A 22,909-nucleotide genomic window follows, 5' to 3' on the forward strand; every position below is an offset into this window, starting at 1 on the left:
ACGTTTCGAAGGGGCAGTATCGTTGGAAGCATGCTAAGAAAAATACTCCTTGATGAGGAAACCACACATTATGTAAAGTAATATCACTATTCACAAGGGGGCTTGTGATATAGCTCAGTTGGCAAGTCTGTTGTCTACTGAGCCGATGTCCGCGAGTTCGAGCCCAAGAGTAAACATCGAACACAGTTGTACCGGATAAGTTTTTCAATAACGATCCGCCAACTGTAACGTTGATAAAGTCGCGAATGCCATAAAGATGGTAAAATGACTATAATCGAAACAAAAAAAAAACTATTCACAAGGACCATTCTTCAGTGGCTGGAAACGATTTATTTTGTACACAGAAATCACAAAACCTTAGAAAAGTGGCATATTTTAGAAGGTGATGTTTAAAGTTTTAAACTTCTAAGATTATTATGATTCGTTAATTGATTTGGATTTCAATGTACAATCATTTCTAGTCATCGACCAAGGATAAAGCGCCTTTACTCGCTCTTGAAAATAAAAAGAGAATCGGAAAATATTAAAAGAACAAATAACCCTTCGAGGTACTTTAGAACTCGAAAGATTTTTTCAAAAATGTTATCCTTATAATTCGAAGCTTTCAATCAGTTCAGTTGTTCTAATGGATAACTTTCTGGAAATTGCTGAACAGAGTTTACAAAATCTAGAGAGTTTAGAGTGAAAACACCCTGACTTCAAACTATATTTTAACGAAATATAAGTAAAATAAACAATATGGAACAAACTCCCCAAATAAAAAACTAATAACTGGCCTCTGTTAGTTGATGGTAATTTTCTCTCTCCAGTCTGCTCCCGAAAATTTCACCTAAGCGGAATGAGGCTCAAAAAATTCATTCCATCCGCCAAGAGACACTCTTGACGATCACACTCAAAGATGAAAGATTTATCCTCAAAATAGTATCACAGTTTTAAATTAAACCCTGTTACCAAATTTGCGCGACAAAAGCACAGTGGCTATAAAATTGACGACCAGAACTTCCGGTCATCGTGGAAATCTTTGTATTCAAGTAAACTTAAAACTTTTCACTTTCTCTTCTTAGAAACCGCAAAACCTGAACATATATAATCTTATTTCATCAGCATCGGACCACTTGCATTATGCTTTTTCCATTTAGGGGAAAGTCGGGTAAGACGGACACAGCGGGTAAAACGGACACTTTCAATATTTCGATAATTACAATGTTTGGCACAAATCTAATGATGGGAATATGTTCGCCTAGGTGTATCAACACTTTCGAGACCCTATGTTTATTTATAGCAAGCAAAGTTCCATAACAATAAACAAAACAAACAAAAATTTAGAGGATCCATTATTTGATGTAATATTCTCTCTTCATAAAATAGTGCATAAGTCGCAACATTTTCGAAAATTTCAACCGTTTAAAAGGTAGAGTGTTTATTAGGCTTCTTTTTGACCATTTGGAGGAAAATCAGCGAATTTCGGCCAAAGGGCTTGAACAAAAAACGTTTTGGAAAAAAAAAGTTGCTAAGCGGGTAAGACGGACACCTCAAGGTCGGGTAAAACGGACACATAAGTTTTTCCAGGTATTTTAAATTTTTCAACGGCTTGATCCTCCATATGCCTTTTAAAGACCTTGGCAAGATCAATTGTCGGTCAAAAAGTACTAACAGGCCATAAAAGCTGTAAAAACAGTTTTTTCGGTGATGAAAGCGGCTATAAAATACGAAATTCCGAAACCACACTGTTTCGCTTCTGGACTCGGACCAGTTGGTTCCATTTTGGTTTAAGAACGTTTTCAAATACTTAACTCTCAAAAATATCGAGTTTTAGAGAAATTTTTGCGGCAAATTGTAGCTTTTTTGAGCAGTGTCCGTTTAACCCGACCATTATTGAAAAGTATAATTTGCAAACATGTTTTAGATAGCCATAAAAACAGTCTTGATGAAGGAAATTCACTAATCCCAATGGTTAATGCGATAGCAAACAACCTAAACTGCCCATCTGCACGAAAACTGCAATGAAAAAGGCAATATCTGGTTTTATATTGCGATTCTACCTTAGGGTGTGCGTCTTACCCGACTTTCTCCTATATATTTTGGATCAAGGAGAAATTGATACGGTTATATTTAGAACTTGATTAGTAGGCTTTGTCATGAACAAAAACATACATGAGGGAGGAACTAGCCGAAAAAATGTCATTCCAGAATTTAACTTGTTTTTTTTCCTTTTTTATAACCGGGGCCATCCGAATGGGCATTCTATTTGAAACACAACATTTATTCACATTTCAACTCTGCACACAAAATAAAACTTTAAGATCATTGATATCCCTCAATCGGAACTAAACTTATTTGATATTTAGCTAGAAAATGGTGACAAGAAAATTCATTCACACGCGAACACTGCCCATTTTTTCCAACATAGGATCAACGGCCTTTTGTATGAAGATGTAACTACCATATTCATGAAAGCTTAGTAAAACCCACTCCGTTGTCTTCGATTTTTTCACTTTTATATTTTCACCAATTGAATACATTTTTCCATAATAAACAGATGGTTTCCATTTTGCACGATCCGAACAGCAAAAAAAAGATTTAGAGAGTTTCTTTAAAATTTTAATGCTAGTGATTTGGATGCATTTTTGTCATTTCTTAAATGTATCGACCGAAACCAAAGTTCCAAAACAGATGAAATGATTCAATTTTTAACTCGCGAAAAAACAAACAAATGCGTCCGTTCTCGAGCACGGCTTACTGTGTCTCCACAAATAATGCAAAACCTTGCATTCTTCTTAAAATTTTTTTTTTTCAGTTACACAGAAATTTTTGTTTTGCGAAAATCTCTCAGTTGAGAGAATTCCATAACTTGAGGGCTAATTACACCACAAATAACTGAGATAATTCAACTTATAAAAAATTCATACTAAATTCATTTATGACCATTTGTTGGCGTTTTTTTGCCAACCCCGCCTTTAAACTGGATTCCTATTTCATATTTTCAGTTAAACATGACCGTTTTCAGTTGTCTCATATTTTTTTAAAATTTCTCTTAGATGTAGCTTTTGTGAACTGCTTGAGAAACAACTACTTTTAGAATGGATTGTAAGATCAACATGTTTTGATACATTCTGCGCAAAAAAATTAGTTATAATAACGATTGGCTTGGTATTTATGCCTATTATTTTAAAGGGTTAATAAAATACACACATACCATAATTTGTGGGTCGTACCACTTCTTATAACATTCATGATCATTTAACGTCCTGGTTTGGGCAAGGGGTCCAAAAATATTCCCCAAGAAATAAAACAGGACATATTTTCGACATGGGTCGAATTGCTATTAAGACAAGATGTTTTTGATTCTTCCAGCTTGCAAACAAGTTTGAACGTGTTTTAAAATAGCTGTGAATATATTTGTAGATGTTGAATTGTTATGCAGAAAACCTCTTGAAAGTTGACTCCAATAATGGCTCGTCCCCCTGAAATGGGCTGGACTGTGAAAAATTGAAACTTTCTATCTTCACAAAAAAGTATCGTTGTCTGAATGTTTTAGTCAAGACCCATATCTGGTCTACAGTTTAAAAATTAAAAGTTAGATCTCAATTTTCTATCTCTTATCAGCTCATTTGAATGGAGTGTTGGATATGATTAAAATCATAGGAAAGACCTTTATCTATATTTTTGAAATTTTTCATGATTAACTTTTTTTCGTTTTTTTATGATTGAGCATAATATTGAAAAAAAAAGTTGCCAAAAGCTCAAAATATGAACCTGGTCCAAATTAGGTCCGTAACCTTATGTGGGTATGTACCTTTAATTTCCGCAAGAAAATTACATGATCAGCTGTATTTGGAAGAGTTTTTCTAAAAACAGTTTTTTTTTTCCTTACCTGAAGTTAGGTTATTTTGATTGAATTGAGAATATTGAAATGCATCAAAATTTAAAGAAGTTTTCTAACAACATAAAATTAGGGTTGCAAGTCATCTGCTCCGTAATTATTGTCGGGTTGATCCGGTTCATAGTAAGTGTAATTAATGAGTCATAGATTGAAAGCAATCCAAATGTAATTGAACGAGTGGACTCAACAGCAACAATAATCCTCGAGGATTTATTCGGGAGGTGGGTATGTGCTGAGTGATTGTTAAATTGATAAGTTATGAAAAGCGTTCGCTTACTACTTATCATTTGCAATCAAAGAAAACATGGATTTCTTTTTGTTTGAAACAAATACTGATAAGCAGATAATGGACACAATTTTTGAATTTAAAAGACCACCCACAGCGCATCTAGATCATTAAGTAGCAAGATGTCCTCAAAACTATTATTCGTGCTAGTGAGCCTGGTAGGATTTATTTTCTGTCAGGAGTTGCAATTGGCTGGGAATCGATACGTAGTCCATCCGGGACCGGCAACTTTCTTCGAAGCATGGCAACAGTGCAGAGATTTTGGACTTCGATTGGCCACCGTGCAATCTAAGCCTGATAGCGTTGAATTAGCGGAAGTAATAGAAACGTCGGGAATCAAACCTTTTAATGGAGCATGGTGGATTGCTGCCACTGATCTTGGAAACCCATCATTCAACTACACCTGGATATCGACCAATAAAGTAGTGGGCTACACAGACTTTGCTGATCACCAACCCGACAACAATGAAAATAATGAAAATTGCCTAGAAGTAGGAAGATACGGTGGTGTGAAATGGAACGATGGGCCTTGCACCAAAAAAATTTCGTTTATTTGTGAGAGGTTCTCGGGTAATGGGTGCTAGTGATCAAACGCAGATAAATAATGTAAAATATGGAAGTGAAAATTGAATTCCAAAATAAGGCAAAGATTTTATTCAACAAACGAACTAAATTAGGATTGCTGTGTGTCAAAATGTCAGAAAGAACTAAATAAATCAAATCAAAATTATTTTTGTGTTTTATTTTTTTTATGATATGATTATTTTTCCACTTTGAAATTTTATTACAAAAAAATCCTTTTTCTAGTCTTGCTTGCACTGTAATATTTAATTTTTTCTCGACCTGTCAAAAGAAAGAAATAATTTTATTTTAACACCTTTGATGAATGCTTTCCGAAATATAAATCTAGCACTCATCACCGGAATATCGTTCACAAATGTAAGGTATTCTTCCAGTGCAATGCCAATCATTCCAGGTCACGGCTCCAAATCGCCCTACTTCAATACAGTTCTCCTGTCCGTTAGCGTTGTCCGGTTGCTTTGGAGCAAAGTTGGTGTAGCCTCCAAGAACTTGGTTTGTCGAAATCCATGTATATTTGAAAGGTGAATTTCCTAGATCGGTTGCAGCAATCCACCATGGTCCTTTCGGTTTACTTTGGGACGTTTCAATAGCTTCGGCCAGTTTCACGCTATCAAGTTTGGATTTTACGGTGGCCAATCGAAGTCCCGATTCACGGCATCTTTGCCATGCTTGAAAAAAATCAACCGGATCCGATCGCACCACGTATCGATTAGCAACTTTTACTTGTGGATAAAATGTTTCACTGGATTCTATCGTATCACTGAAAGCTGCACCTAATAGGCTTGCTAGCACTATTGACACTCTTAGGAACATTCTGATTTGTAATCTGGATTAACAGTGGGCGGGTATTTATATTAAAAGCATCCACTATGAGGCATCTTTATCATGACAGCTTATCAATATTGCATAATATAGTGCAGTTATCTATTTTCTTTAACGCGAGAGGCAATGATGTCATACATTTTCATATTCTTCAATTTCATAGAAGGTGGACATGTCAAGTGGACAAGGCATCGACTTCATCGCGTCAAGAATAGTAGCACTATGTGTTTCGCTTGTTAAAATATGAATGCTTGAAAATCATCAAAATATTTACAACCATTTGATTTACATTGTTCAAAGGAGAAACAGGATAAAAGGATAAAAATTTTTTTTTCGGATGAAGATGGCCTAGAAACCCGGAGATTGGTGGTTCAAATCCTGTAGAGTGCAGTAAGTAATTTTTCGACATTTTCACAATATTTTTTTTTATTTTCTTCAACTTCTCTGTCAATCTAACCTTTCCTAATGGACTCATATCCAATAAACCATTTTTTTTAGATTTATTGTGTAAAAGTGTATAATTATGCTTCTACAAACTATTTGAATAGATACTGCACTTTGAAGCGTTTTTTAGTATTCCAACAGGTTTAAAATGGGTTTTTAAAGAGATTTTCCTTTATCACTAAGGAATCTGACATCTCAGCTAAACTGTGTTATCAAATTGCTTAATTTTTTTTTATTTACATGATGTGAAATAATGACTTATAGATTCTAGGCTGAATTTGAATTCAAAAAATAGGCTTCTAATATTATTAATTTTTTAATGAATGAAACACTTTTTTTCAATTGAAGTCTTAGATGGCAGCATTAATCGGAATCGAGACCCATTTTTGACTATCCGAGATTAAATCAGGTGTGCTGAATGACTTAGGTCAAGAAATACGTACTTGGAACAGCGTGAAACCCTTGGAAAATCTGAGATGACTTAATCAAACAGTTAGAATTGATTCTAAAGTAAACAGTGAATTTCTTGGTCCGATAATCGGAATGATGTTGTCCTTTCCGAAGGAACTTGTTAGACCAGATGGCTAGCAGTATTATTGGTATGATTTGCAATTGACTAGAAAGTTGAGATGAGCAGAAACTTACATGCAGTTGTTAAAATAAAAAAACTCCCAGTCCCACGTATAAATGAAGTGTTTTCAACAAGTATATTGATGATTTTAGTTTTCATCAACTGATAAATTTTTTTTTTAATTTGACATTGGACAAATTTGGAAAGCGCTTCAAGACACATAAAAAAAATTGTCTCAAAGTCAAACATCATTTGAGAAATTATAAAATTTTAGTTTTTCATAGTTTGTATTTTTTATTTTATGATTTTACGCCTCAAGGGGTATATTATAGCAGTTATGTTTTTTGCAATAGCAAAAATCCATGAAATAATAACTCAATCTCATATTTCTCATATTTCAATTTAAACCCTATTTAAAAAATATTTCTCAAATAATGTTACAAAATAAATGAATTTTTTTTAGAATCAATGATTTGAGAATGTCAATTGTCATCGATTAAAAACTGAAGATCAAATTAACTTAAATAGAAAACAAGAGATAACATGAAAGAAATGCGTCTTGTCTTTCTTTCATTTAAGCTTGGTATAATTTCCAATAATATACGGTAAAATTAAAAATCTACGAATTCCTTCCACTATCCGCTGTATCTTTAAGCAACAAAGCCTCAAAAAAAAAAACAAGGAAGAAATTTAATAACTTTAATGTGATAGCGTAGTCTCAAAAAAACAACTTTTATTCAACTTAATTTCAGAAATAAACGTGCCTTTTTCTTTTAATTTTATCTTTATTTTTCAAAAGTTTACCCAAGAAAAAACAATCAGAAGTAGGATAAGACACTCAATGCTGGGTTATGAAAGGATTAGAATAAGGGAAAGAGGTTAAACCTAAGTATCGATTTGGGAAAAACTTGTTTGGCTTTTGAAAATTTTAAATGTAGGTAAAATATAATTTTAAAAATCTTGAAATATCTATTGTTTGCAAGGTGCAAGGCTCGCGAACAAACACCCTTCCTAATGAAATCAAAGGGTTGAGAAGCAAACAGGTTGATTTATTTGAATGTTTAACTTTTTTCCTTATCAAATCTATAGTTTTTGTATAGTTATTATTGTAGTTTGAGGTATATTTTTGATATTTCAAAAATAGGGATATTTTTCAAGAGTAAAAGGTCATAAGCCAATTTTACCTTAGATTACAGTAAGTGTAAGAGTGGTAGAATTTGGTTAAATAACACTAGTTTACAAGATTTAAAAGAAATCGTGAACTTGATTAACTGACCAACATTTTTAATGTAAAATCGTGCGCTGAATCCGAAAATAAAATTCAAAAATATCTTAGTAGAATCGTTTTTGAGTTATGCTCCAAATATGAAATTTCGGAAAAATTAAAAAAAGTTCTTGTACTTAGATTGAAATATCTCGGATGGCATAACAGTAATTTGAAATCCCTCTTTTGTTTATTGAAGGTGAATAAATTTTCTATCGATCATTTGAACACTGTTTTTGCGTTTGACCAACAGTATTGTTGATATTAGTGACTTTATGAGAGAAAAAATTTATAAAAACGCATTTTTTAAAGTGAATTTTGTTTCAACGAAAGTTTTAGACTCGATGGTAGCATTTAAAAAATCTGATTTTCTTTTGCACTTAAATGTCAATTTAAAACAAAGATTTAAAGTGGTTATTTATCAAAATCGGTTGAAAATTGAAGAAGTTATGGCTACTTTACCAAAATAGTATTTTTTATAGTTTTTCATAATTTAACGAACCGCAGTACCCTTATCATAGTATAGAAAGAATGAAACATGATAAATCTCACTCGCTCCTAGTCAAAATTATTTATTAGCTTACCAAAAGGTCACATGCCAAGTTTCAGGAAGATCTGACTATAGGGAGGGGTTGCTTGAGTTTAAAACGTGAATAAAATTTTGAGGTATTTTGCCCGGAAGGAACGAAAAATACTGGTTTTTCATCAATAACTTCTTTCATCACTGCAATAACTTTTTTACTTCAAGTCCAATCGTGTTGCAGTCTTCAGGTGAAATAGAAAGAAGTTATTGCTGAAAAACCAGTATTTTTCGTTCCTTCCGGGCAAAATACCTCAAAATTTAATTCACGTTTTAAACTCAAGCAACCCCTCCCTATGGTCAGATCTTCCTGAAACTTGGCATGTGACCTTCTGGTAAGCTAATAAATAATTTTGACTAGGGGCGAGTGAAATTTATCATGTTTCATTCTTCCTATACTATCATAAGCGTACTGCGGTTCGTTAAATTATGAAAAACTATAAAAAATACTATTTTGGTAAAGTAGCCATAACTTCTTCAATTTTCAACTAATTTTGATAAATAACCACTTGAAATCTTTGTTTTGAATTGAAATTTAAGCACAAAAGAAAATCAGATTTTTTAAATGCTACCATCGAGTCTAAAACTTTCGTTGAAACAAAATTTTCTCTGCAAAAATGCATTTTTTATAAATTTTTTTCTCATAAAGTCACTAATATCAACAATACTGTTGGTCAAACGCAAAAACAATGTAAAGATAATCGATAGAAAATTTATTCACCTTTAATATACAAAAGAGGGATTTCAAATTACTGTTATGCCATCCGAGATATTTCAATCTAAGTACAAGAACTTTTTTTAATTTTTCCGAAATTTCATATTTGGAGCATAACTCAAAAACGATTCTACTGAGATTTTTTTGAATTTTTTTTTCGGATTCAGCGCCCGATTTTACATTAGAAATGACCTTCAGTTTACTAAGGTAAAAAATGCTGTAAACTAGTGTAATTGAAAAATTTTCACTATGAACATTGTGTTGTTTTTGATTCGTTTTAATCCAATTTTTTGGAGCAGCACTTGCCTACACTAGGGCGTTTTACATCCAATGATTTAAAAGGTTGCTTTAAGAAGCGTTTGTAAAAAACCAAATATTTTTTTGGCATATTGCCCCCCTCTTCCATCTTCCGACATTTTTTTGTCAAGGAAACAAAAATCCGTTTGTCTGTTCCACCAACAAAATTTGTACCGTCACTGATAAAAAGATGACAAATGGCGACACATTACCAGCAGCAAGCCACCACACTATTGCTTCGGTTAATATCTTAAACAAATCGCGTTCCTAGCAGTCGGGAGGGTTTGCAAATCTTCAGCAATCGTCACGCGATTTGCACCTCCATCAACACAAAAGGTACATAGAACAAAAAAAAAAACAAAGAAGCCAAAAAAAATGGTGGACAATCCCTGAAAGGTAACTAACCGAATTTCAAGAAGCCCCCCGCCAAAAGAAAAACCGAAGCGGACAAGGAACGATGAATGGCCGATCATTTTTCCCCCGGCTCGTTGAGGGCCAGCTTTCTGTCTTCGGTCGGTGGTTCGGATGATAAATGTTGTACAATTGTAGCATAATTTCGGTTACCGCGAACCATTCATTGCCGGGTTTCTTTCTTGTCCCTTAGTTAGGTTTTTTCCATCGAGGAAGTCCAACATGGGTAATTGGTTTTTTCTCTCTATGCCACAAAAGGTGATTTATGAAGTGATTGAGTGACCAATATTTGACCGAAAATGTCAAGTGTTTTTTTTTTTCATAAATTATTTCTAAAACGGGCTAACAATTGGTTGGATTTGTTTATGAATGTCTTCATCGGACAGAAAATGACTAAGTAGAGTAAACAACCTTCAACCGTACAGCCTCCATTTGTTCTTCCATAAATCAGAGGCTGGCATCGTATATAATTGGTCCCACACATGACCAAGCTGTGTGCTGCTGAGTTAAAATTTTAATTACTATTCTACTCCGAGTGACCCATATATTTTTATGTTCTTGAGGAAGCACTCCTTATTGCCGGGCAGCATCGCCTTCGACATCATCCAAAAGGTCCCAAGAGCCACTACTAACTGGGTCATAAATTTCAAGGAACCCTTTGGCCAAGACTCGACGTATTAAAAGCATCTCAGCCCCGAGAATGCATTCAAGGAACTTTTAAGCAACGTCGCTTCCAAATCGAAATTATCTTAGAGGAAAACGCGTATGTGAGCCCGTGGTTGATCAGCATATTCAATCATACGGCTTGAGTGAATCAAGCGTAATACGTTGGAGGAAAAAAAGTTATCTGAAATGTAATCTATCGATAGTATATTTATAAACAGCTGGGAGCAGACAGATTGTGATTTTTTTTTTGCGGCCATATGCAAATCAGGGTGCAGGAAGCAGCGCTTGGATGTGATGCATTTGCATCTTCGCTTCGGGGCATCTGATGGCTTTCTTCCTCGTTTGGTGAGGGAATTTTGAGGCACAGTGGGAATTTTAAAGCGAATATTTTGGAATTGTGCATGCAATGCAAAAATGTTTAATTATCCTGTTAAAGGCAAATACAATTCCTACAAATAGTTGCAACTATAGAATTGGAGTGAACTTTTTGAACTTTTAACGGCTTTGGTTTTTGGATACACTTGGAAATAATAATAATCCTAATAAGTGTGTTTAATAAAACATAAATAAATCAGTAAAATGAAATAAATTTTTTTGAGGAAGCATGACCGTAGAGTTAAATTACCGGGAACGGCCTCACCAATTTCGTCGTTTGTTTGAATTCCAAAATGACCAAAAAGACAAAAATGACAAAAATGACAAAAATGACAAAAATGACAAAAATGACAAAAATGACAAAAATGACAAAAATGACAAAAATGACAAAAATGACAAAAATGACAAAAATGACAAAAATTACAAAAATGACAAAAATGACAAAAATGACAAAAATGACAAAAATGACAAAAATGACAAAAATGACAAAAATGACAAAAATGACAAAAATGACAAAAATGACAAAAATGACAAAAATGACAAAAATGACAAAAATGACAAAAATGACAAAAATGACAAAAATGACAAAAATGACAAAAATGACAAAAATGACAAAAATGACAAAAATGACAAAAATTACAAAAATGACAAAAATGACAAAAATGACAAAAATGACAAAAATGACAAAAATGACAAAAATGACAAAAATGACAAAAATGACAAAAATGACAAAAATGACAAAAATGACAAAAATGACAAAAATGACAAAAATGACAAAAATGACAAAAATGACAAAAATGACAAAAATGACAAAAATGACAAAAATGACAAAAATGACAAAAATGACAAAAATGACAAAAATGACAAAAATGACAAAAATGACAAAAATGACAAAAATGACAAAAATGACAAAAATGACAAAAATGACAAAAATGACAAAAATGACAAAAATGACAAAAATGACAAAAATGACAAAAATGACAAAAATGACAAAAATGACAAAAATGACAAAAATGACAAAAATGACAAAAATGACAAAAATGACAAAAATGACAAAAATGACAAAAATGACAAAAATGACAAAAATGACAAAAATGACAAAAATGACAAAAATGACAAAAATGACAAAAATGACAAAAATGACAAAAATGACAAAAATGACAAAAATGACAAAAATGACAAAAATGACAAAAATGACAAAAATGACAAAAATGACAAAAATGACAAAAATGACAAAAATGACAAAAATGACAAAAATGACAAAAATGACAAAAATGACAAAAATGACAAAAATGACAAAAATGACAAAAATGACAAAAATGACAAAAATGACAAAAATGACAAAAATGACAAAAATGACAAAAATGACAAAAATGACAAAAATGACAAAAATGACAAAAATGACAAAAATGACAAAAATGACAAAAATGACAAAAATGACAAAAATGACAAAAATGACAAAAATGACAAAAATGACAAAAATGACAAAAATGACAAAAATGACAAAAATGACAAAAATGACAAAAATGACAAAAATGACAAAAATGACAAAAATGACAAAAATGACAAAAATGACAAAAATGACAAAAATGACAAAAATGACAAAAATGACAAAAATGACAAAAATGACAAAAATGACAAAAATGACAAAAATGACAAAAATGACAAAAATGACAAAAATGACAAAAATGACAAAAATGACAAAAATGACAAAAATGACAAAAATGACAAAAATGACAAAAATGACAAAAATGACAAAAATGACAAAAATGACAAAAATGACAAAAATGACAAAAATGACAAAAATGACAAAAATGACAAAAATGACAAAAATGACAAAAATGACAAAAATGACAAAAATGACAAAAATGACAAAAATGACAAAAATGACAAAAATGACAAAAATGACAAAAATGACAAAAATGACAAAAATGACAAAAATGACAAAAATGACAAAAATGACAAAAATGACAAAAATGACAAAAATGACAAAAATGACAAAAATGACAAAAATGACAAAAATGACAAAAATGACAAAAATGACAAAAATGACAAAAATGACAAAAATGACAAAAATGACAAAAATGACAAAAATGACAAAAATGACAAAAATGACAAAAATGACAAAAATGACAAAAATGACAAAAATGACAAAAATGACAAAAATGACAAAAATGACAAAAATGACAAAAATGACAAAAATGACAAAAATGACAAAAATGACAAAAATGACAAAAATGACAAAAATGACAAAAATGACAAAAATGACAAAAATGACAAAAATGACAAAAATGACAAAAATGACAAAAATGACAAAAATGACAAAAATGACAAAAATGACAAAAATGACAAAAATGACAAAAATGACAAAAATGACAAAAATGACAAAAATGACAAAAATGACAAAAATGACAAAAATGACAAAAATGACAAAAATGACAAAAATGACAAAAATGACAAAAATGACAAAAATGACAAAAATGACAAAAATGACAAAAATGACAAAAATGACAAAAATGACAAAAATGACAAAAATGACAAAAATGACAAAAATGACAAAAATGACAAAAATGACAAAAATGACAAAAATGACAAAAATGACAAAAATGACAAAAATGACAAAAATGACAAAAATGACAAAAATGACAAAAATGACAAAAATGACAAAAATGACAAAAATGACAAAAATGACAAAAATGACAAAAATGACAAAAATGACAAAAATGACAAAAATGACAAAAATGACAAAAATGACAAAAATGACAAAAATGACAAAAATGACAAAAATGACAAAAATGACAAAAATGACAAAAATGACAAAAATGACAAAAATGACAAAAATGACAAAAATGACAAAAATGACAAAAATGACAAAAATGACAAAAATGACAAAAATGACAAAAATGACAAAAATGACAAAAATGACAAAAATGACAAAAATGACAAAAATGACAAAAATGACAAAAATGACAAAAATGACAAAAATGACAAAAATGACAAAAATGACAAAAATGACAAAAATGACAAAAATGACAAAAATGACAAAAATGACAAAAATGACAAAAATGACAAAAATGACAAAAATGACAAAAATGACAAAAATGACAAAAATGACAAAAATGACAAAAATGACAAAAATGACAAAAATGACAAAAATGACAAAAATGACAAAAATGACAAAAATGACAAAAATGACAAAAATGACAAAAATGACAAAAATGACAAAAATGACAAAAATGACAAAAATGACAAAAATGACAAAAATGACAAAAATGACAAAAATGACAAAAATGACAAAAATGACAAAAATGACAAAAATGACAAAAATGACAAAAATGACAAAAATGACAAAAATGACAAAAATGACAAAAATGACAAAAATGACAAAAATGACAAAAATGACAAAAATGACAAAAATGACAAAAATGACAAAAATGACAAAAATGACAAAAATGACAAAAATGACAAAAATGACAAAAATGACAAAAATGACAAAAATGACAAAAATGACAAAAATGACAAAAATGACAAAAATGACAAAAATGACAAAAATGACAAAAATGACAAAAATGACAAAAATGACAAAAATGACAAAAATGACAAAAATGACAAAAATGACAAAAATGACAAAAATGACAAAAATGACAAAAATGACAAAAATGACAAAAATGACAAAAATGACAAAAATGACAAAAATGACAAAAATGACAAAAATGACAAAAATGACAAAAATGACAAAAATGACAAAAATGACAAAAATGACAAAAATGACAAAAATGACAAAAATGACAAAAATGACAAAAATGACAAAAATGACAAAAATGACAAAAATGACAAAAATGACAAAAATGACAAAAATGACAAAAATGACAAAAATGACAAAAATGACAAAAATGACAAAAATGACAAAAATGACAAAAATGACAAAAATGACAAAAATGACAAAAATGACAAAAATGACAAAAATGACAAAAATGACAAAAATGACAAAAATGACAAAAATGACAAAAATGACAAAAATGACAAAAATGACAAAAATGACAAAAATGACAAAAATGACAAAAATGACAAAAATGACAAAAATGACAAAAATGACAAAAATGACAAAAATGACAAAAATGACAAAAATGACAAAAATGACAAAAATGACAAAAATGACAAAAATGACAAAAATGACAAAAATGACAAAAATGACAAAAATGACAAAAATGACAAAAATGACAAAAATGACAAAAATGACAAAAATGACAAAAATGACAAAAATGACAAAAATGACAAAAATGACAAAAATGACAAAAATGACAAAAATGACAAAAATGACAAAAATGACAAAAATGACAAAAATGACAAAAATGACAAAAATGACAAAAATGACAAAAATGACAAAAATGACAAAAATGACAAAAATGACAAAAATGACAAAAATGACAAAAATGACAAAAATGACAAAAATGACAAAAATGACAAAAATGACAAAAATGACAAAAATGACAAAAATGACAAAAATGACAAAAATGACAAAAATGACAAAAATGACAAAAATGACAAAAATGACAAAAATGACAAAAATGACAAAAATGACAAAAATGACAAAAATGACAAAAATGACAAAAATGACAAAAATGACAAAAATGACAAAAATGACAAAAATGACAAAAATGACAAAAATGACAAAAATGACAAAAATGACAAAAATGACAAAAATGACAAAAATGACAAAAATGACAAAAATGACAAAAATGACAAAAATGACAAAAATGACAAAAATGACAAAAATGACAAAAATGACAAAAATGACAAAAATGACAAAAATGACAAAAATGACAAAAATGACAAAAATGACAAAAATGACAAAAATGACAAAAATGACAAAAATGACAAAAATGACAAAAATGACAAAAATGACAAAAATGACAAAAATGACAAAAATGACAAAAATGACAAAAATGACAAAAATGACAAAAATGACAAAAATGACAAAAATGACAAAAATGACAAAAATGACAAAAATGACAAAAATGACAAAAATGACAAAAATGACAAAAATGACAAAAATGACAAAAATGACAAAAATGACAAAAATGACAAAAATGACAAAAATGACAAAAATGACAAAAATGACAAAAATGACAAAAATGACAAAAATGACAAAAATGACAAAAATGACAAAAATGACAAAAATGACAAAAATGACAAAAATGACAAAAATGACAAAAATGACAAAAATGACAAAAATGACAAAAATGACAAAAATGACAAAAATGACAAAAATGACAAAAATGACAAAAATGACAAAAATGACAAAAATGACAAAAATGACAAAAATGACAAAAATGACAAAAATGACAAAAATGACAAAAATGACAAAAATGACAAAAATGACAAAAATGACAAAAATGACAAAAATGACAAAAATGACAAAAATGACAAAAATGACAAAAATGACAAAAATGACAAAAATGACAAAAATGACAAAAATGACAAAAATGTCAAAAATGACAAAAATGACAAAAATGACAAAAATGACAAAAATGACAAAAATGACAAAAATGACAAAAATGACAAAAATGACAAAAATGACAAAAATGACAAAAATGACAAAAATGACAAAAATGACAAAAATGACAAAAATGACAAAAATGACAAAAATGACAAAAATGACAAAAATGACAAAAATGACAAAAATGACAAAAATGACAAAAATGACAAAAATGACAAAAATGACAAAAATGACAAAAATGACAAAAATGACAAAAATGACAAAAATGACAAAAATGACAAAAATGACAAAAATGACAAAAATGACAAAAATGACAAAAATGACAAAAATGACAAAAATGACAAAAATGACAAAAATGACAAAAATGACAAAAATGACAAAAATGACAAAAATGACAAAAATGACAAAAATGACAAAAATGACAAAAATGACAAAAATGACAAAAATGACAAAAATGACAAAAATGACAAAAATGACAAAAATGACAAAAATGACAAAAATGACAAAAATGACAAAAATGACAAAAATGACAAAAATGACAAAAATGACAAAAATGACAAAAATGACAAAAATGACAAAAATGACAAAAATGACAAAAATGACAAAAATGACAAAAATGACAAAAATGACAAAAATGACAAAAATGACAAAAATGACAAAAATGACAAAAATGACAAAAATGACAAAAATGACAAAAATGACAAAAATGACAAAAATGACAAAAATGACAAAAATGACAAAAATGACAAAAATGACAAAAAAGACAAAAATGACAAAAATGACAAAAATGACAAAAATGACAAAAATGACAAAAATGACATAAATGACAAAAATGACAAAAATGACAAAAATGACAAAAATGAGAAAAATGACAAAAATGACAAAAAGGACAAAAATGACAAAAATGACAAAAATGACAAAAATGACAAAAATGACAAAAATGACAAAAATGACAAAAATGACAAAAATGACAAAAATGACAAAAATGACAAAAATGACAAAAATGACAAAAATGACAAAATGACAAAAATGACAAAAATGACAAAAATGACAAAAATGACAAAAATGACAAAAATTACAAAAATGACAAAAATGACAAAAATGACAAAAATGACAAAAATGACAAAAATGACAAAAATGACAAAAATGACAAAAATGACAAAAATGACAAAAATGACAAAAATGACAAAAATGACAAAATGACAAGAATGACAAAAATGACAAAAATGCAAGAATGACAAAAATGACAAAATTGACAAAAATGACAAAAATGACAAAAATGACAAAAATGACAAAAATTACAAAAATGACAAAAATTACAAAAATTACAAAAATTTACAAAAATTACAAAAATAATCAAACATCACAAAAATAACAAAAATTACAAAAATTAAAAAAATGACAAAAATTACAAAAATTACAAAAATTACAAAAATTACAAAAATAACGAAAATTACAAAAATTACAAAAATTACATAAATTACAAAAATTATAAAAATTTCAAAAATGACAAATATTACAAAAATGACAAAAATTACAAAAATGACAAAGATGACAAAAATTACAAAAATTACAAAAATTACAAAAATTACAAAAATTACAAAAAAGACAAAAATGACAAAAATGACAAAAATGACAAAAATGACAAAAATGACAAAAATGACAAAAATGACAAAAATGACAAAAATGACAAAAATGACAAAAATGACAAAAATGACCAAAATGACAAAAATGACAAAAATGACAAAAATGACAAAAATGACAAAAATGACAAAAATGACAAAAATGACAAAAATGACAAAAATGACAAAAATGACAAAAATGACAAAAATGACAGAAATGACAAAAATGACAAAAATGACAAAAATGACAAAAATGACAAAAATGACAAAAATGACAAAAATGACAAAAATGACAAAAATGACAAAAATGACAAAAATGACAAAAATGACAAAAATGACAAAAATGACAAAAATGACAAAAATGACAAAAATGATAAAAATGACAAAAATGACAAAAATGACAAAAATGACAAAAATGACAAAAATGACAAAAATGACAAAAATGACAAAAATGACAAAAATGACAAAAATGACAAAAATGACAAAAATGACAAAAATGACAAAAATGACAAAAATGACAAAAATGACAAAAATGACAAAAAAGACAAAAAAGACAAAAAATGACAAAAATGACAAAAATGACAAAAATGACAAAAATGACAAAAATGACAAAAATGAAAAAAATGAAAAAAATGACAAAAATGACAAAAATGACAAAAATGACAAAAATGACAAAAATGACAAAAATGACAAAAATGACAAAAATGACAAAAATGACAAAAATGACAAAAATGACAAAAATGACAAAAATGACAAAAATGACAAAAATGACAAAAATGACAAAAATGACAAAAATGACAAAAATGACAAAAATGACAAAAATGACAAAAATGACAAAAATGACAAAAATGACAAAAATGACAAAAATGACAAAAATGACAAAAATGACAAAAATGACAAAAATGACAAAAATGACAAAAATGACAAAAATGACAAAAATGACAAAAATTACAAAAATGACAAACATGACAAAAATGACAAAAAATGACCCCCCCCCCCCCCTTCGAAAATTCCAAAAAAATAAAGTTTGAAGAAATTTGTGTAAATCTCGAAAAAAAAATACAATATCTGAAAGATTACAAGACCAAAAAACAAATTTAAGATTATGGGAGTTATTACACCTTTTATTTTCTTGATTTGATTGAATTATTCGATAAAGAAATTACTTGATTTATAAGTTTTGTGCAACGATATAGTATGCAATTTGGTTGCATACAAGCTTCCGTGCAATTTATTCCAATTAATTTGTTTTCGCGTTATTTTTTATTGTCCCCCCCTCGCGATGTTCCAACTCCAAGTGACAAAAGAAGGATTTGAAATTTGTTCCAGCCTAATCTGTATCGTTGAATGAATAAAGTATAATAAATAGTTTCAACATATTTCTTGTTATTCATGTAGATTAGTTAATTTATCAGTTATCATTGAGCGATTCTTAGAGTTGCATGATTAGTTTTCAAATTACTTAACGCCACAAAACTCGAAGTGATAGACAGTTTTTGACGAAAAAAATCTAGTTAAGGATGCAAAAATCTTCCAAAAACAGTTTTTTCCTTGTAAGTTAAAACTATCCCGTTATCAGTCGACTATTTTTCGACAACAAGGTAATCTATCAAGCTTTTCGAAAGAACTTATAGTGATTTATGACTAACACTACTGAATTTCAAGGTCTACACCAATTATATCGCTGAAACGGGTTCTGCATAAAAAAATATTGAAATTTTAAAATAGAATCTAGTTTAAGGTTTAGTTCTCTGGATCTGAACGTTTTACTATTTCAAATGCTATTGATTCATACTTTTCACTAAAGATTAGTATTATTAACTATAAAAATTAACTCTTTATCCATGGTTTTTATTATAGTTCGAAATAATTTAAAAAATTGGAATTATGTGTATGTACTAACATTTATTTTTTCATTATTTAATGTAAATTTGTAACCACTTCATTTGTATAAGTACAACGAAAATTGGAAATTTTAAATAATTACTTGGAATTCAGGGGCAAATACTCCAATAGGCTGAGTCGATTTGGGGTCATTTTTGAATTTCTCAAATCTTGGGGTCTTAAAAGTTTTGTTTTGGTCCAAAAACTCATCTATGATTTTTTGCAGAATTTTCAAGTAACGTTTACATGAGTAAATTTGAACTTTTAAGTTTGTATGGGAAAACTTTATATTTTGTACTGCAAAATCAACATCATTTTTGTTTCTTCTGTGAAACCTAGCCCGCAGATGGTTTTTGTGCCAATTTATAAATTCTCAAATGAAATTTCTAGCTGAACAACTTTGTCGAAGACCATAGCTTTATATTTTATCGGGGAAAAAAGTTATAAGCTGTTTAAAAGGGGTATATCTTTTCGTATTGATTAACAACAGGTTTAATTGACATCACTGCTTGAGCCTCGCAAAGTTTTGCATGAAAAGTAGTCATGCAATACCTCGCAAGGCACCCTCAGTGATGTTAAATTAATTTATTCAATTTATAAATTACCTTTAGGAAATTCATAAATTGGCACAAGAACCATCAGCTGGCTCGGTTCCTCAGAAGAAACAAAAATGAAGTTGATTTTTCAGTACAAAACTTTCAATTTTCCCAAACAAACCTAAAAGTTCAAATCGACTCATGTAAAAGTTACTTGAAAATTCTACAAAAAATCATGGATGAGTTTTGGACTAAAAAGAAGGTTTTTAGATCCCAGGATTTGAGAAATTCAAAAATGACCCCAAATCGACTCCGCCTAATACTCCAATGAAGAATAATTAGTTAATTAGTTAATCGACCTATGAAAAGTGAAATACTTCAGAAAAATATTAAACTATCAGCGTTTCACAATCAGTGTAGAATTTCTGGAAATAATTAACAAACAATCATCTCAAATGATAGATTTTTCAAACGTATAGTTGCAGAATGGCAACCATTGAAATTTGTTAAGATTTAATTTATGATTTTTTTATATTTGTTACTCAAATCACTGTTGTGAAGGTCATTGCTTATTATTATGAAGTTCGCCAGGATTGATAAGATTAAACCGGCAGGTCATAAACATGGTTTATAGCTGAAGATTTGTGCTAGAAATTTAGATGCATGTATCTATATGAAAATTCCACAATTTTTTATTTCAGAATTCTTAGAAAAACGATAAGAAACTGTAAGCCATAGCTACACTCAGTGATTGTATGTATGCTGTTTATTGTGCACTCACTTTTTTGCATTTTTATTTCAGAAAAAATATTTACAGGTTAAACAAGTGATGCGCTTTTTGCGATTTTTATCGTCCCCATATTTGATAAATGTCTGAAAATCTGGATCAAACTGCATGTGGTGACCTTCTAATGATAAGCTTTATTTGCTTTTTTTGCGAAAGACGCCTGATAGCTGCTGGATAAATTTGGTATAAAAAGTCCCCTACTGCTTGTCGAGATCACAAGTCAGCAAAATGTTCTCAAAGTCATTAATTGCGCTAGTGGGTCTGGTAGGAATTATTTCCTGCCAAAACACAACATCCTGCCCCCAGGAGAATCGATACGTCGTTCGGTCAGATGCGGCCAATTTCTTTCAAGCCTGGGAAAGGTGCCGTGAATTGGGACTTCGATTGGCCACCGTTAATTCGGCTCAGGACAGCGATAGTTTGGCGGAAGCAATAGCAGCATCCAAAACCAAAGCACCATGGTGGATTGCTGCAACTGATCTAGGAAATTCGCCTTTCAACTACACGTGGATTTCAACCAACCAAGCACTTGAGGGATACACCAACTTCGCTCCGGACCAACCTGATAATAATAAAAATAAGGGAACTGAAAACTGTATTGAAGTGGGACGATATGGTTCCGTAACCTGGAATGATTGGCAGTGCACTGGGCAAATCGGTTATATTTGTGAACGTCATTCAGATGACGAGTGTAGTTGCAGTTGCAAATTTCAGAGAACGTAAGATGAACATCGATCGGCAAGAAAATCTCTGAAAAATCATTCTCAAGAGTTAGTAGTTTTTTACATATTTGAAACAAGTTATCTATCATAAGTTAAAATTTGACTTGAAAAAAAAACATATACATATACCTAAATATGAAATAAAAATATACTTATGGTTTTCATGAGCTTCTTGGTATTGAATCCGGTTTTATGATTTTTTCGTGGAGAAATATCATATCATACACCTTTTGAGTTGTGGAAAAAAGGGTTTAATTTTTTTCATACAAACTTAACCCACTGTTAGCGCCCTGCGGGTGCTAATAGTTTAATTGCCTTCTCGATCGGTACAGTTTTTTCTATCCTCTCTACAACTCAATAGCTGTTTACAAGCTAAAGCTGTAAAAATAAAATCGGTAGCACTCCCCGGATCGAACAGCGAGCCTGTATCCTAACCGATATAATAGTTTAAGGGTAGCTGTTCTATGCAACCAATCGGCTCCAGGCAATCGATAAAATGATTTAATGCAGAAAGTTAATTAGGCTTGGCTAAGTTGCCAGTCAATTTACATACATTACTGTCGTTTGATGGACAAGGTTCGAAGTAAGCGTAAAGCCCGCTCCCGGTTCCTTAATCGAGTTAGTTGTTAGACAGATGGGAAAAACTAACGAAATGTGGCGCTGATAAAGGGTGGTTGCTTGAATATCCTTGTGGGTTTTGGGTATTCGTTTGAAACTTGAGGAAATCCGGAATCTTGTAAAACAATTGGGAAATTTTCAATGAGGTTGGAAGATACTCTTGATTACAACTCAGTGAGACTTCACTCTTGAGTGCTGGTAGATTCAGTGTAAACACCTTATTATACATGTCGTTACAATCAGATGTATGTCGAGAATGTGTTTAAACGTGCATTGCGCCAATGATGACACGATAGCATTTGCATTTATGTCACGGCCAATCCTACCAAAAAAAAACGCACAAT

General features: G+C 29.8%; 4 protein-coding genes across 11 annotated transcripts in view; 2 read left to right on the top strand and 2 right to left on the bottom strand.

Annotated features, from left to right (window-relative positions):
• The window catches only part of LOC129744475 (msx2-interacting protein-like), a 523,727-nt gene that overhangs the window by 210,369 nt on the left and 290,449 nt on the right, over nt 1-22,909 (bottom strand). The window lies entirely within an intron of this gene.
• LOC129743338 (C-type lectin mannose-binding isoform-like) lies at nt 4,292-4,753 on the top strand. Its single transcript, XM_055735321.1, has one exon. The coding sequence runs from the start codon at nt 4,292-4,294 to the stop codon at nt 4,751-4,753; it is 462 nt and encodes a 153-aa protein (XP_055591296.1).
• LOC129743339 (C-type lectin BfL-1-like) lies at nt 5,076-5,564 on the bottom strand. Its single transcript, XM_055735322.1, has one exon. The coding sequence runs from the start codon at nt 5,562-5,564 to the stop codon at nt 5,076-5,078; it is 489 nt and encodes a 162-aa protein (XP_055591297.1).
• Nucleotides 21,446-22,130, top strand: LOC129744477 (perlucin-like). Its single transcript, XM_055737005.1, has one exon. The coding sequence runs from the start codon at nt 21,454-21,456 to the stop codon at nt 21,946-21,948; it is 495 nt and encodes a 164-aa protein (XP_055592980.1). The 5' UTR covers nt 21,446-21,453; the 3' UTR covers nt 21,949-22,130.

The sequence above is a fragment of the Uranotaenia lowii genome, chromosome 2 (assembly GCF_029784155.1).
Source record: "Uranotaenia lowii strain MFRU-FL chromosome 2, ASM2978415v1, whole genome shotgun sequence".
NCBI lineage: Eukaryota > Metazoa > Arthropoda > Insecta > Diptera > Culicidae > Uranotaenia > Uranotaenia lowii.

Coding starts and splice junctions, on each gene's coding strand:
- LOC129743338 (XM_055735321.1), top strand. CDS start 4,292: ATGTCCTCAAAACTATTATTCGTGCTAGTGAGCCTGGTAGGATTTATT.
- LOC129744477 (XM_055737005.1), top strand. CDS start 21,454: ATGTTCTCAAAGTCATTAATTGCGCTAGTGGGTCTGGTAGGAATTATT.
- LOC129743339 (XM_055735322.1), bottom strand. CDS start 5,564: ATGTTCCTAAGAGTGTCAATAGTGCTAGCAAGCCTATTAGGTGCAGCT.